The 14,199-nt window shown below is 45.5% G+C and overlaps 1 protein-coding gene across 1 annotated transcript in view; it reads left to right on the top strand.

Annotated features, from left to right (window-relative positions):
• LOC110260836 overlaps nucleotides 1-13,964 on the top strand; it is a 59,780-nt gene extending 45,816 nt beyond the window's left edge. Inside the window, exons 3-4 of the mRNA XM_021093101.1 lie at nucleotides 8,499-8,620; nucleotides 13,174-13,964. Of these exons, the coding sequence (XP_020948760.1) occupies nucleotides 8,499-8,614 (116 nt within the window). The 3' untranslated portion in view covers nucleotides 8,615-8,620; nucleotides 13,174-13,964. The remainder of the gene's footprint in view (nucleotides 1-8,498; nucleotides 8,621-13,173) is intronic.

The following is a 14,199-nucleotide window of genomic DNA, read 5'->3' as shown; positions in this document are numbered from 1 at the left end:
TGGTCGTCTGGCCTCCTCCTGCCCATTGTCCACGCTGCATCCACAGGGATCTTTTTATTTCTTTTTTCTTTTTTTTTTTTTCTTTTTAGGGCCGCATCTGCAGCATATGGAGGTTCCCAGGCTAGGGATGGAACCGGAGCTACAGCTGCCAGCCTATGTCACAGCCACAGCAATTGGGGATCCGAGCTGCGTCTTCGACCTACACCACAGCTCACGGCCACACGGCTCCTCAAGCCACTGAGTGAGGCCAGGGATCAAAGCTGCATCCTCATGGAGCCTAGTCACGTTTGTTAACCACTAAGCCACGAAGGGAACTCCCACAGGGATCTTTCTAAAGGGAAAATCTGTTCACATGACCTCCCTGCTTACCTCCAAAGTCTCACCACTATTTTCAGGGTAAAATTCAATCTCCTTCTTTAAGTGCACCCCGGCTTTTTCGGAGCTTGTCTAGAACTCCAACCTTGTCTCTTTCCCTTCCCCACACACGCACACATTGCCCCAATCTCACTGAATCCCACAAAGGTACGGAATGCAGCATTTTTAGTTAACAGTACCTCCACCCACACTGCTGGCTCTGCCTGCCATGTTCTGCCTATTTCTTTCTTTCTCTTTTGCTTTTGTTTGTTTTTGGTTTTTTTTTTGTCTTTCTGTCTTTTCTAGGGCTGTGCCCGCAGCAAGTGAAGGTTTCCAGGCTAGGGGTGGAATCGGAGCTGTAGCCACCAGCCTACACCACAACCACAGCCACATCAGATCCGAGCCATGTCTGCGACCTACACCACAGTTCACAGCAATGCCAGATCCTTAACCCACTGAGCAAGGCCAGGGATCGAACCCGCAACCTCATGGTTCCTAGTCGGATTCGTTAACCACTGAGCCATTACAGGAACTCCAGTTCTGCCTATTTCTTGTCTGGGTGTCACTTACTTGATCACCAAGATTTACCTCCAGCCATGTCTTCTATGACAGAACCTCCTGTCCAAGGTGGATTTAGATCTCCTTTCCCTTCTCCTGAGCTCCCCGGCAGCCCATGCCCACCTGCCCCTCTCATAACACAAGTCTCTCTAAAGAGACTTCCTGGCCCTGAAGTTCCACAAGGCCAAGGACAGGGTCTGGTTTGTCTCAGCGTTCCCTGGACTTGGTAATCCCCGGCACAAAGTGTTTGGTGATGCTTGGATGGTGACTAAATGATAACATAAATACATGTGTTGGATTTTGTGCTACCTGTTTCTCCAAATCAGCCAAGCTTCCACATTGCTGCCAGAGCTATCTTCTTATAAACAAGCTTTGATCATGTGACCTCCCTGCTGGAAAAAACTGTCCTGGCTCCTCTTTGCTCTTACTTAGTCCGTCTCAGTCTAGTTTCATCAACTCCTTTGACTCAGGCACTATATGTACCCTGAGGATACCCAAATTTCCAGCCAAGATCTTTCTCCAGTTTTATGTATAAAACTGGCTATGGTTTGGGAGTTCCAGTTGTGGCACAGCGGAAACGAACCCAACTAGTATCCATGAGGATGCGGGTTTGATCCCTGGCCTTGCTCAGTGAGTTAAGGATCCGTCATTACCGTGAGCTGTGGTGTAGGTCACAGACACAGCTCAGATCCTGTGTTGCTGTGGCTGTGGCAAAAGCCGGCAGCTGTAGCTCTGCTTTGACCCCCAACCTGGGAACCTCCATATGTTGCAGGGTGTGGCCCTAAAAAGCAATAAATAAATAAAGAAAGAAGGCACCTTAAATTGGCAGAATCAGATGGTTCTGAGGTTTTCTTTCGCTAACCTTCTTCCTCTCTTGTGTTTTCTCTCAGTAAATGGCATCATTAACCTCTCATTTGCCCAAACTTGACATCTGAGAGTCACCCTTAAGAGATGGGTTAAGAGCATGAACTTGGCAGCCAGATAAATGGCTTCCAGTGCGGGTTCTGCTACATAGTCCCTGTGTGGCTTCAACCAAGTTCTTTAACCTCCTTTAAATCTGTAGACTCTCATGGTGGCAAGACCTACCTCCCAGATCACTGACCACGGAATGGTAGAGTCATGCCGTGTGCTGGGCGGTGACCGCCACATGGCAAATCCTTACCAAATATTAGCTTTTATTATTAGAATGATCCTCTCTCTCCTTCACCATCATCCAACCACTAAGTCTATAGAGTCTATATTGTCAAGAGCTCTGGAATTTGTCCCATACTTTCTATCCCCACTGCCAACTTCTTGATCCAGCTCCCTGACCTCTCTCACGTGATGATGGCAGAAGCTTCCTAACCAGCCTTCCAACTCCACTCTTGTCCCTTTTCAATCCTTTCTCCATACTTCTACTCTGGCTTTTTCTGACAACCAGCTCAGCTCATGTCAACTTCCGGCTGAGCTGAACTTCTTTCAGTTCCTCAAATGGACCAAGCTCTGCTCCCCCTCCGCAAATGCTGTTTCCTCTGCTGGGGCCTGTGGTCTCTGTAAGCCACCTCCACAGGCTGTCTCTCTTCTTTCTGCTCCCCATGTCAACAGTAGGCTGCCTGCAAGTCTCCGTTAGATGTGCCTGCTCTGGGTCACCTTCCTCCAAAGGGCCTCCGTGTCCTCTCCTACAGCACGAGTCACATATCACCACAATGATGGTTTCAGTGACTGCCACCTGTCACTAGACCAGGAGCTCCATAAGGCAAAGTCTCTGTTTTGTTCACCACCATATCTCTAGGATTAGCACAGGACTGGCCCATAATCAGAGCTCATTCTAAAATTACTTAACGTACTTTTAATAGGTGATACACGTACCTGGTAGAAATCCAAACGGGGCAAAGGGGCGTAGAGTAAAAAAATAAGTCTCGGGCATTCCCACTGTGGCTCAGGGGGTTAAGAACCCAACACAGTCTCCGTAAGGAGGAGGTTCAATCTCTGGTCTCGCCCAGTGGGTTAAGGATCCGGTGCTGCCACAAGCTGTGGCATAGGTCACAGAGGCAGCTCGGATCCAGCATTGCCGGGGCTGAGGTGTAGGCCTGCAGCTGCAGCTCCAATTCAACCCCTACCCCAGGAACTCCATATACCACAGGTAGGTCTGTGCAAAGAAAGAAAAAAAGATCCAATTTCAGAATTTGAAGCATGGTTTCTACTGAAAGAGAATTGTTTTTGCACCATCCTAAAGTTGAATCATCGTAAGTTGGGGACCGTCTTGGGGATAAATTCCTAGAAATGAAGTGGCTGAATGCAACCATACATGCAGTTCATAGTGTGTTAGACATGCCAAACTGATCTCATCAAAGTTCACTAATTTGCAGGCCCATCTTTGATGTCCTCTCTACCTTCCTCACATGCCTGCCAATACCCTTGATCTTTGGCCAATCTGATAATAGCAAAAAGAATGCCAGCATAGTTTTGTCATCTCTTTTTATAACTGAGCGGGAGCATCTTGCATACTTAAGATCCATTTGCAAATGACAAATGGCAAAGTAGGAGATTATCAATCGTCCATCAGACAAAGACGAACAAACCAACAGAAAATTGAACAATAACTTGAACAATAACTTCAAGTTATGAAGTGAACTTCTTTCACTTCATAAAAGAGGAAATCCAAAGTGCCCATTGGCAGATGAATGGATTAAGAAGATGTGGTACATATATACAATGGAACACTACTCAGCCATAAAAAAGAACGAAATGTCATTCGCAGCAACATGGATGCAAATACAAATTATCATAATATGAAGTAAGACAGAAAGAGGACAAACACCATATGATATCACTTATATATGGAAACTAAAATATGGCACAGATGAACCAATTTACAAAACAGAAACAGTCTCACAGGCATGGAGAACAGACTTGTGGTTGCCAGGGGTGGGGGAGGGAGTGGGATGGACTGGGAGTTTGGGGTTACTAGATGCACACTATTATATTTAGAATGGAGAAACAGTAAGGTTCTACTGTACAGCACAGGGAACTATATCCAATCTTTTGGGATAGACCATGATGGAAAATAATATTTTAAAAAAGAAGGTATGTATATATGTGTGTGCGTGTGTGTATATATATATACACACATATGACTGAGTCACTTTGCTGTATAGCAGAAATTGGCACAACACTGTATATCAACTATACTTTTTTTTTTTGCATTTTTTTTAGGGCCGCACCTGCAACATATGGAAGTTCCCAGGCTAGGCGTTGAATCAGAGTTACAGCTGCCAGCCTACACCACAGCCACAGCAACACAGGATCCAAGCCACATCTGCAACCTATACCACAGCCCATGGCAACACGGGATCCTTAACCAACTGAGTGAGGCCATGGATACTAGTCAGGTTCGTTACCACTAAGCCACCATGGAAACTCCCCATCAACTACACTTTAATGAAAAAGAAAAAAAAGACAGAAAAAATCCAAATGGACATTAAGGAAATACAAATTAATATCACACCAAGACTGCACCACATACCCACCAGAGTAGCTAAAATTGAGAAATCTGGCAACACCAAATGTCCTCCATGACATGGAGCAATAGGAACACTCATAAACTGCTGGTAGGAGTGTAAACTGGTAAACTCAGAAAAATTGAAGATACATGCCATGTATCTTAGAAATTCTATTCCTGGTGTCTCTACTTCTTGCAAAAGCCTTGCCCCTGTGTACCAAGAGGTATGTGAATAAATTTCAGAGCAGAACTGTGCCTAATAAAACAAAAATGTAAAATCTTAAGTATCCCTCCATAGTAGATTGGAAAAATAAATTGTAGTTTATTAATACAGTGGAAAACTATACAGAAGTAGAATGAACACATCACTACGGCATGTGTCAACATGGCTAGATTGCATAAAGATGTCAAGCTAAGTCACAAATGAAGAGCACAATTCCTTTTTTTTTTTTTTTTTTTTTTTGTATTTTTGCCTTTTCTAGGGCCACTCTCGCTGCATATGGAGGTTCCCAGGCTAGGGGTCTAATCGGAGCCATAGCCATCGGCCCATGCCACAGCTCACAGCAACACCAGATCCTCGACCCACTGAGCAAGGCCAGGGATCGAGGGATCGAACCCACAACCTCATGGTTCCTAGTCAAATTCGTTAACCACTGCACCACGACGGGAACTCCACAATTCCCTTTATATAAAGGTCAAAATCAGGCGAAACTAAACTACTGTACAGTGTCTGAGGATGCATACGTGGGGGGAAACCTGCATTTAAAAGGCAAGGGAATGATAATGGCTGAAGCCAGTGTAGTGGTTACATCTTCAAAGAAGCAAGGAGTATGTAATAGGAGAAGCCACTCAGCCAGAGGAAGGGCTGCGGAGGTACTGCCCTGATTTTATTTCATGATCTGGAACCATCCCCAAGGGTTGCCTTTGTCTTTAAAATCAGCATATGGGTTTTGTATTTTGTACTTCATAATACAGAAATAAAAATAAAAATGGTTCAGAAGAGCGTATGGAAATACCACTTAAGAGAAAAAAAGTTTTTGGAGTTCCCATCATGGCACACTGGAAGCGAATCCAACTAGGAAGCATGAGGTTGCGGGTTCGATCCCTGGCCCCGCTCAGTAGGTTAAGGATCCAGCGTTGTTGTGAGCTGTGTGTAGGTCGAAGACACAGCTTGGATCTGGCATTGCTGTGGCTCTGGCGTAGACTGGCAGCTGTAGCTCCAATTTGGACCCCTAGCCTGGGAACCTCCATGTGCCATGGGTGCGGCCCTAAAAAGACAAAAGGCAAAAAAAAAAAGAGAGAGAGAGAGAGAAAGTTTTAAATATATAAAGGAATATAAATTTGTTTCCTCATATATGCAGTGATTAGCTCTGGAGGCACACGCAAGAAACTGGTAACAAAGATTGTCACTGGGGAGTTCCCGTTGTGGCTCAGCAGAAACAAATCTGACTAGCATCCAAGAGGATGCAGGTTCAATGCCTGGCCTCACTCAGAGGGTTAAGGATCTGGCGTTGCTGTGGCTGTGCTGTAGGCCGGTGGCTACAGCTCTGATTCAACTCCTGGCCTGGGAACTTCCATATGCCCTACAAAGCAAAACAAAACAAACAAACAAACCCCACATATATATAATTAAAATATTATTATATATAACCTACCTAAAATACATTTACTTTTTTTTTTTTTTCTGGCTTTTTAGGGCCACATTTGTGGCACATGGAGGTTTCCAGGCTAGGGGTCAAATCAGAACTGCAGCTGCCGGCCTATACCACAGCCACAGCAACACAGGATCCAAGCCACATCTGCAAACTACACCACAGCTCTCGGCAATGCCGTATCCTTAACCCACTGAGCGAGGCCAGGTATCGAACACGCGTCCTCATGGTTCCTAGTTGGCTTCGTTTCCTCTGCGGCATGACAGGAACTCCACATTTACTTTTTTTAAAAGTCCTTTTTGTGTTTCCTTTCCTGACCTATTGTTTTAGTTCTCTACTGCTACCTAACAAGTTACCACAAATTTAGTGGCTGAAAACAATGCATACATTTATTATGTCATAGTTTATGTGGGTCAGGAGTCCAGACATGTCTTAGCTGGGTCCTGGGCTCAGGGTTTTCCAGGGCTGTACAAAGTGTTGACTGGGCTGCATTTTCATGTGGAGGCTCGAATGGGGAAGAATCTGATTCCAGGCTGATTCAGATGGTTGGCAGAATTCCTTTCCTTGTAGCTGTATGACTGGGGGCCCCAGCTTTCTCTTGGCTGGTGGCCTCCTGTGGTTCCTTGCCACGTGGGCTGCTTCAAGGTGGCTGCTCTTGGTGCAATTTGCTAAGTCTTGGTGCAGTGGCACATAACACAGCAAGATCCCATTACCTTGGCCGTATCCTATGGGTTAGAAGGGAGTCACAGATTCTGCCCACACTTGGGGGCAGTGATTACATAGAGGCATGGATCTCAGGAGGTCAGAATTACTGGAAGTCACCTTAGGGTTTGTCAGCCACAATGTTTATTGTTTGCGGAGGGGTTTTCCCAAATTTTTTTCTATTTTTTTTTCTTTATTTGCAAAAGCCCTGTGGATTAAACTTTAACCCTTTGTTGTCACATGAAGTACCAATTCAGATTTTTTTTTTTTTTTTTGCCTTTTTAGGGCCTTGCCCACAGCATATGGAAGTTCCAAGGCTAGGGGGTCAAATCAGAGCTATAGATGCCGGCCTACACCATAGCCACAGCAACACAGGATCCGGAGCCACATCTGCACCCTACACCAGAGCTTGTAGCAATGCTGGATCCTTAAACCACAGAGCAGGGCCAGGGATCAAACCTGGGTCCTCATCAATACTAGTCTAGTTTATTTCCACTGAGCCACAACGGGAACTCCACAGATCATTTTTGATGAATTAATAAATGACTTCACGAATCTCCTATTTGTTCTATACTAGTCGGATTCATTCCCACTGAGCCACCATGGGAACTCCCCCTTTTAACTTTAGTTGTGTGGAAATGTGGAAATTCCCAGGTCGGGGATCGAACACGTGCCACAGCAGCGATCTGAGCCACAGCAGTGGCAACACTGGATCTTTAACCTGCTGAGCCACCAGGGAACTCCTGTTCTAGGCACTTTTAGCTACAGCAACAGTGACTTCCTCAGGCCCTTGTAGCCTCTGTTTCCCTTGCCCAGTAAGCTGAGCTGAGTCAAAGCAAATTTAATTAAGGTTCAAGGATGGGTGAGAAGACTGATTTGGGCTTGACTTGAAATTGCTCTGACTTTGATTTATGCCAAGATGAGTCAAAGGAGTAGTGCTGAGACTAAACCTGCAATGAGACTGCTGGTAGGGCGACCAGGCAGATATTCCACCTGAGTCTCATGGCCATGCACCTGAAGTCCTATGGAAGGAGACGTCTATTGGGTTGGCAGAGTGGAGAACTCTGGGTTTGCTGCCTTGTCTCGAATGCCCTCAACCACCCAAAACATCTTACATCACCAAGCATACATTCAGCTCCCTAGGAAGCCACTCTACCAGTGACCAGTGTCCAGGTTCAGAGGCTTATGTTTGCTGTGCCAGCTCTGGGCACTCTCCCCTTACCTGTGCCTGGACTTACAGAGCCAAAGAAGAGGTGCTCAGTTATTTCACGTAGGCTTCTCCTTTATTTATGTATTTATTTTTAACAATGATAACCACTCTGAATCATTCAAGACTCAGCTCCTAGGCTGTCTCCTCCAGGGACACCACAACTTCCAGGCCAAAGTAGTCATACCGTCATCTTTTTTTTTTTTTTTTTTTTTTTTGCTTCTTTTTTAGGGCCGCACCTGTGGCATATGGAGGTTCCCAAGCTAGGGATCCACATCGGAGCTATAGCTGCCAGCCTACACCACAACTACAGCAACATCAGATCTGAACCACATCTGCAACCTACACCACAGCTCACAGCAACACTGGATCTTTAACCCAATGAGCCAGGCCAGGGATCGAACTCTCAACCTCATGGTTCCTAGTCAGATTTGTTTCTGCTGGGCCACAACGGGAACTCCCATACCGTCATCTTTGAGTGAACCTCTGTGTAGCCTTCATTACAGGGCATTGTCACTGATCATTTGTTTCTTTCACTCCATAGCAAGACCCTCCAGGGCAAGGACTGACTTTGATTTCCCACAGACCTGTGTGTCCAAGGGAGAGCTCCACGTGGGTGTCTCACAACACATCACCATGTCCAAAGCCGAAATCTCCTGAAGCACCGTGAGTGTCCACAGAACACCCAAGCTCCTTTCATTGCATCTTGGATATGAGATTGTAATTTCCTATGTATGAGCCTATCTCTCCCACTAGGTAGTGAGCAACTGAGGTCAGAAACGATGTGAATTTTATTGGTCTTTGTATATCTGGAGCCCAGCATGATGCCTCCCATATAGAAGCTAGTCAATAAACGAGTGGTCCCTAAACACAAGTGGACATCTGTATCTTTAGGGCCAGGTACAGAGGGGTTACCTCGGAAATGCTCAGGACACGTTGGTTACACTCGATTCTAGGAAACGTGCTTTTCCCAGAGCCTTCTGCCTGCCCTCCCTCTCCAGCAGGCTTGGATTAACACTGAGAGCCAATAGTTTGTCACATAGCAACAATAGTAAAGAATGAGCTACCGCCGAATAGAGCAGAAGCGTGCCTGCCGCAGAGAGCAGAGCAGAGCTATTTTGAGATCCTTTAGGTAGAGTCACAGTCTGATAGGCCCACACGTTGTGGCGATGGTTACCGTCAGCTTAGGGGTACAAGACATTGAAAACATCTCATTTGCATATCTGTCTCTTTTGCCACCCTTTAGAGCACCCTTTTAGAATATAAAGTACCAAATTTGAGGCCACGGTTTTTCTTATTTTGCAGTCAATCAGATTTTTATTTGCTATACTACTAAGCTATTTTAATATTCCACTGAATTACTCTACAGATGTGCCAATTTGTAGATCAAAGGACCACAAAACCCAAACAAAAAAGCAGGACTTAGGTCTCAGCCCCAACTTCCCAGCCTGGCACACACAGTCCTTTGTGGCCTGGCCGGGCCCAGTTTTCCGGCATCCTCTCCTGCCTGGCCGTTCTTATTAGCATATGCTCAGCCTTGGTGAGCAGCATCCAGGCACCAAAGTGACAAGTGGTTTTGCTCATGAATTATCCATTCTTGTTTGCCTTGAGTGCACCTCTGTCACTCTGTCCAGGAACTATTTACCTCTCTGAGTTTCTTTCAAACCAGATGGGGTGCCTGGGAGACAGGATCGCTATCTTTTCCGTGTTGGAATCCACAGTATCCAGCGACGTGCTGGGTACCAAGAAGAGGCGCATTAAGGATGGTTCAGGATATAAAGAGTGCATGTTCTTGGGTTACCTTAACCTCTGCTAGTCCACTTCAGTCCTGATGGTGGGACACCGTGCCTAATACTGTGGACAGTTACGAGTTCAAGTTCTGTGGCTGCTTCTGTGGCTTTGGCACTCTGTGTTCTTCTTTTTTATGATTGCACCTGCGGCATATGGAAATTCCCAGGCCAGGGACTGAATCTGAGCTGAAGCTGCGACCTATACTACAGCCATGGCAACACCGGATCCTTTCACCCACTACACCAGGCTGGGGTTAAATCCCCAGTCCCCTGGGGTGAGCCAAGCTGCTGCGGTCAGATTCTTAACCCCATTGTGCCACAGTGGGAACTCCTGTGTTCTTATTTTATAGAAAAGGTATTATGAGTGTGTTTATGTATAGAAGTTTCTTCTCCCTTGATCGTTCATTCATCCGTTCATTCAGTCAATCAGCAATTACTCCTTGGCTATGAATTCTGTGGCAGTTTCTGTAACAGGTGCTAGAGATACACGGAAGCTGCTTCCTGCCCGAAGGCTTCAGTGGTAAGAGGCCTGTATGTGATGTTGAAAGACCTGAGTTCAAGCCTTTCCTTTGCCTCAGTTTCGGGTCTCATGAAGGACATTTTACTTGCTTTAGAGCCCCCGGTTTCCCAGATCATTAACGAATACAGACATCATTCTCTTTCTGCTATAATTAAGAAACAGTTCAGGTCAAGGTACTTATGATTCCAAGAGAGGAGTTCCTGTCGTGGCTCAGCAGGTTAAGAACCCGACATAGCATCTGTGAGGATTCAGCTTCGATCTCCGGCCTTGCTCAGTGGATTAGGGACCTGGTGTAGCCACAAACTGCAGAGTAGGTCTCAACTGAGGCTCAGATCCCTCTATCCTGCAGGTGCAGCCGGGAAAAAAAAAAAAAAAAAAAAAAAGAGAGAGAGAGAGAGGGGAAGAATGGCTGGCCCTGTGATAGACAGATAAAATAGGCCATGTCCTTTTCAGGGCCCAAAAGTCCTTGTTGCTGCAGTAAAACCGATGAGGACAGGCGGGGAGACCCACCTACCCTGACCAGATTCTCAAATCAATGGTATCTGTTAATTTGCTCAAGAAATTGGAGTTGAGTTCTCATTCTGCATCAGGTCCTGAGTTAGGACCTGGGGAGAGGGAGATGGATAACACGGTGGCCCTCCCTGCTGCCACAGGGAAGGCGCACAAGGACGATGACAAGGTGAAAGGTGGGGCCATTCAGAAGTGTAAGATGTTGAGTTCCCGCGGTAAGTAATCCGACTAGTATCCACGAGGATGCAAGTTCAATCCCTGGCCTCGCTTAGGGGTCGAGGATCCAGCGTTGCCGTGAGCTGTGGTGTGGGTCACAGATGCAGCTCGGATCCAGCGTTGCCATAGCTATACTGTAGGCCGGGGCAGCTGCAGCCCTGATCCGACCCCCTCACCTGGGAACTTCCATATACTGCACCTGTGGCCCTAAAAGGCAAAATAAATAAAATAAAAATTTTTTAAAGTGTAGGATGGTCGCCCTGGAAGGGCATGGCGGGAGTTGGAAACCTGGACTCAGGGAGTGGGGAGGACTTGACAGAAAAAGGGATGTGTGACAGCACTTGTCACCTTCTAACATAGCATAAAAGTTTCTTAATTTATCGTGTCTCGTAGCTACTGTTTCTCCCCCAGCTAGGATGTACGCAGAGGTTTCCATCTATTTCTTGGTATTCCAAAAGCCTAGACCCATGCCTGGAAGACAACTTATGAGCAATTGATGTTGAACCACAAAGGAAAATTGTTTTGGTTAAAAAAAGGGTGGAGGGGGGAATGTGTGAGCTGAGATCTGAAGGATGATTGGGAATTAGATGAGTGGACGGGAAGGGGGTGGTGAGTGTTTTAGACAGAAAGAATGTATGTGTGAGTGTCCTGGGACAGAGAGAGCATATAGCACAAACAGAATAGAAATAATTCCACTTGGCTGCAAGGAGGGAAGTTGAGAGAAATGAGATAGGTCGGCAAGGGCCATTTCTTGAACATGAAACTTTACCCTAACAGCAAAGAGGAACTATTGAAAGTTTTTGAAAAAATGCTTTTTGGTTCTGATTTCACATACCACGAAAATTTATAATTGAGAATAAAAGCGCCCGGTAGCACTGCTTTCACCCCAACCCCTGTAAGAGTTTGGTGCATATTCACTCTGTTTCGAAGTCATTATTATTATTAATTACAGTGCTGTCCTATGATTTTCTTTTTCCCCTTAGGAATATATGGACATCGTTCTGTGGTAATACATATCCACCAGCTAGGTTTTTTTGCTTTTTTTTTTTTTTTTTTTTTTGCTTTTTAGGGCCATACTTACGGCATATAGAGCCTTGCAGGCTAGGGGTCAAACCGGAGCCGTAGCCACTGGCCTGCACCACAGCCACAGCACTGCCAGATCTGAGCTGCATCTGCAACCTACACCACAGCTCACCCCAACGCCGGATCCTTAACCCACCGAGCAAGTCCAGGGATCGAACCTGCATCCTCATGGATACTAGTCAAATTCAGTTCTGCTGAGCCACAACAGGAACTCCTCTACCTGCTCGTTTTTAATGACTGCTAATACTCCATTATCTAACACTGTTTCGTGCTTTTTTTAAATGGTGGTTTATATATATATAATTTTCATTTTCACCATTTTAAAACTTTGAAGTTAGTGGTGGTAAAATACACATAACATACAAGTTAACCATCATAATTATGCTCACGTGCATAGTGGCATAAAGTACATTCACACTGCTGTGCAGCAGCACCAGCATCCACCCCCAGAGGTGTTTCGTCTTACCAAACTAAAACAAACTCATTCTACTTTGTCTGTGAATTTGACGACTCCAGGTACTTTATATAAGTGAATCATATCCGCAGTTGGCTGTTTTTGTTTTGTTTTTGTTTTTTTCAACCATTCATGTAGAGATGGGCTGTTGGTTTGTTTCCCCTTTTTGGGGTGGGGGAGGGACTGTCACAATGCTGCAGGGACAGTCTTATCTCTGTGTACTTAGAGAATACATCTTAGACATACTGGGTTTCTCTAAGCCTATAAACATTTGTTATGAACCTTAATGTCTGTGCCATGCTCTGTCCCACTAACAGTGGATCAAAGCACCCATCAAAGCATCAAAGCTCCACACCTTTGCCAATACTGGCTATTAAAATTCTTTTTAAGAACAGACCTCATTGAATGTGTGATATGAAAAAAATGTGTTCTTGCAGACATGGACAACATTTCACAAGGATATATAATATATAAATCAGGGATTCCTTGTGATGGCTGTGCAGCCGCTCTTACAACCCCGTCCACATTCTCATTTGCAGGCACAAACCAATTTCGTGAACTTTTTTCCCTTGATGACAAAGGCTTTGGAAAAATTTGTGGAGGGCACACCTATAAAGGCCCTTATTAATTTAATTTTTGTGCCTAGGCGGCTCCTGCACATGGTTCAGCATCTTGCTTTGGAAGACAATTCAGGAAGTAGAATCCACAGGACTTGATGGTTGAGGGCAAGGAAGAAGGCATCGGGAGGACTATGTGGACTTGTAGATGGTGTCCAGATATCCAGCTGGACAAAGAGACAGCAGGATTACGCAGAGGTGGAAGAAACACAAAACAAAAGGTATAGATCCTGGGGAGCGGGGGTTGGAGTGAACCAAGACTACTGCGCCTGCGGGTCATGTGGGTAGCATCTCGTCTACATGCAGCTGATGGATTCACCCTCGGGTAACACCTTTCTCCTCCTATTTTTGTGCCTACTCTCTAGGGGTCTCCTTTTGGCCTTCAGGGTACCTGGGAAGCTAGATTAGTGATCAGTACGTGGCAAGATAAACAGAGAACATCTCAAAGGAGTTAGATGACCCTGTGAGGCATTTTCTTCTGACTGTGGAGAAGCCAGTGTGGTAGCCAAGGAGCAATGGCCAGGCTCTGGGCACTGCTAATCACCTTACATTGCATTTTCATTCTCCATCCCTTTTGAAAAGGATAACTACAAACAACTAAAGCATGTTGAGTACTTTCCATATGCTAGGCACTGTAATAAGCATTGTTCATAAATTATGATGTTTACTTTTCACAACAATAAAGAAAGTCTAATCAAGAAATCCAGGAGTTCCCTGGTGGCCTAGTGGTTAAGGAGTCACTGCTGTGGCACAGGTTCAATCCCCAGCCCAAGAACATCTGCATGCTGTAGGCATAAGCAAAAAAAAAAAAAAAAAAAAAGAAAAAGAAAGAAAAGAAAAGAAAAAAGAAAGAAATCCATTTTACCTATGAGGAACTGGCCCAAGTCACAGAGCTGCTAGGTGACAGAGCCAGAATTTAAACCCAGTGTCCCAGCTCTTACTTCTCATATGCCTCTACTGTCTCATGTGCCTCCCTTCCCTGCCCCCACCACACGGCTACTGGCAGACAATTCTTTCTTCATGAACCCACTCTTCATCTACAAGTAGCATTCCAC

Source organism: Sus scrofa, chromosome 5, assembly GCF_000003025.6.
Source record: "Sus scrofa isolate TJ Tabasco breed Duroc chromosome 5, Sscrofa11.1, whole genome shotgun sequence".
Lineage (NCBI taxonomy): Eukaryota > Metazoa > Chordata > Mammalia > Artiodactyla > Suidae > Sus > Sus scrofa.
The sequence above is the reverse complement of the archived record's forward strand: the minus strand, read 5'-3'. Positions and strand labels throughout refer to the sequence as shown.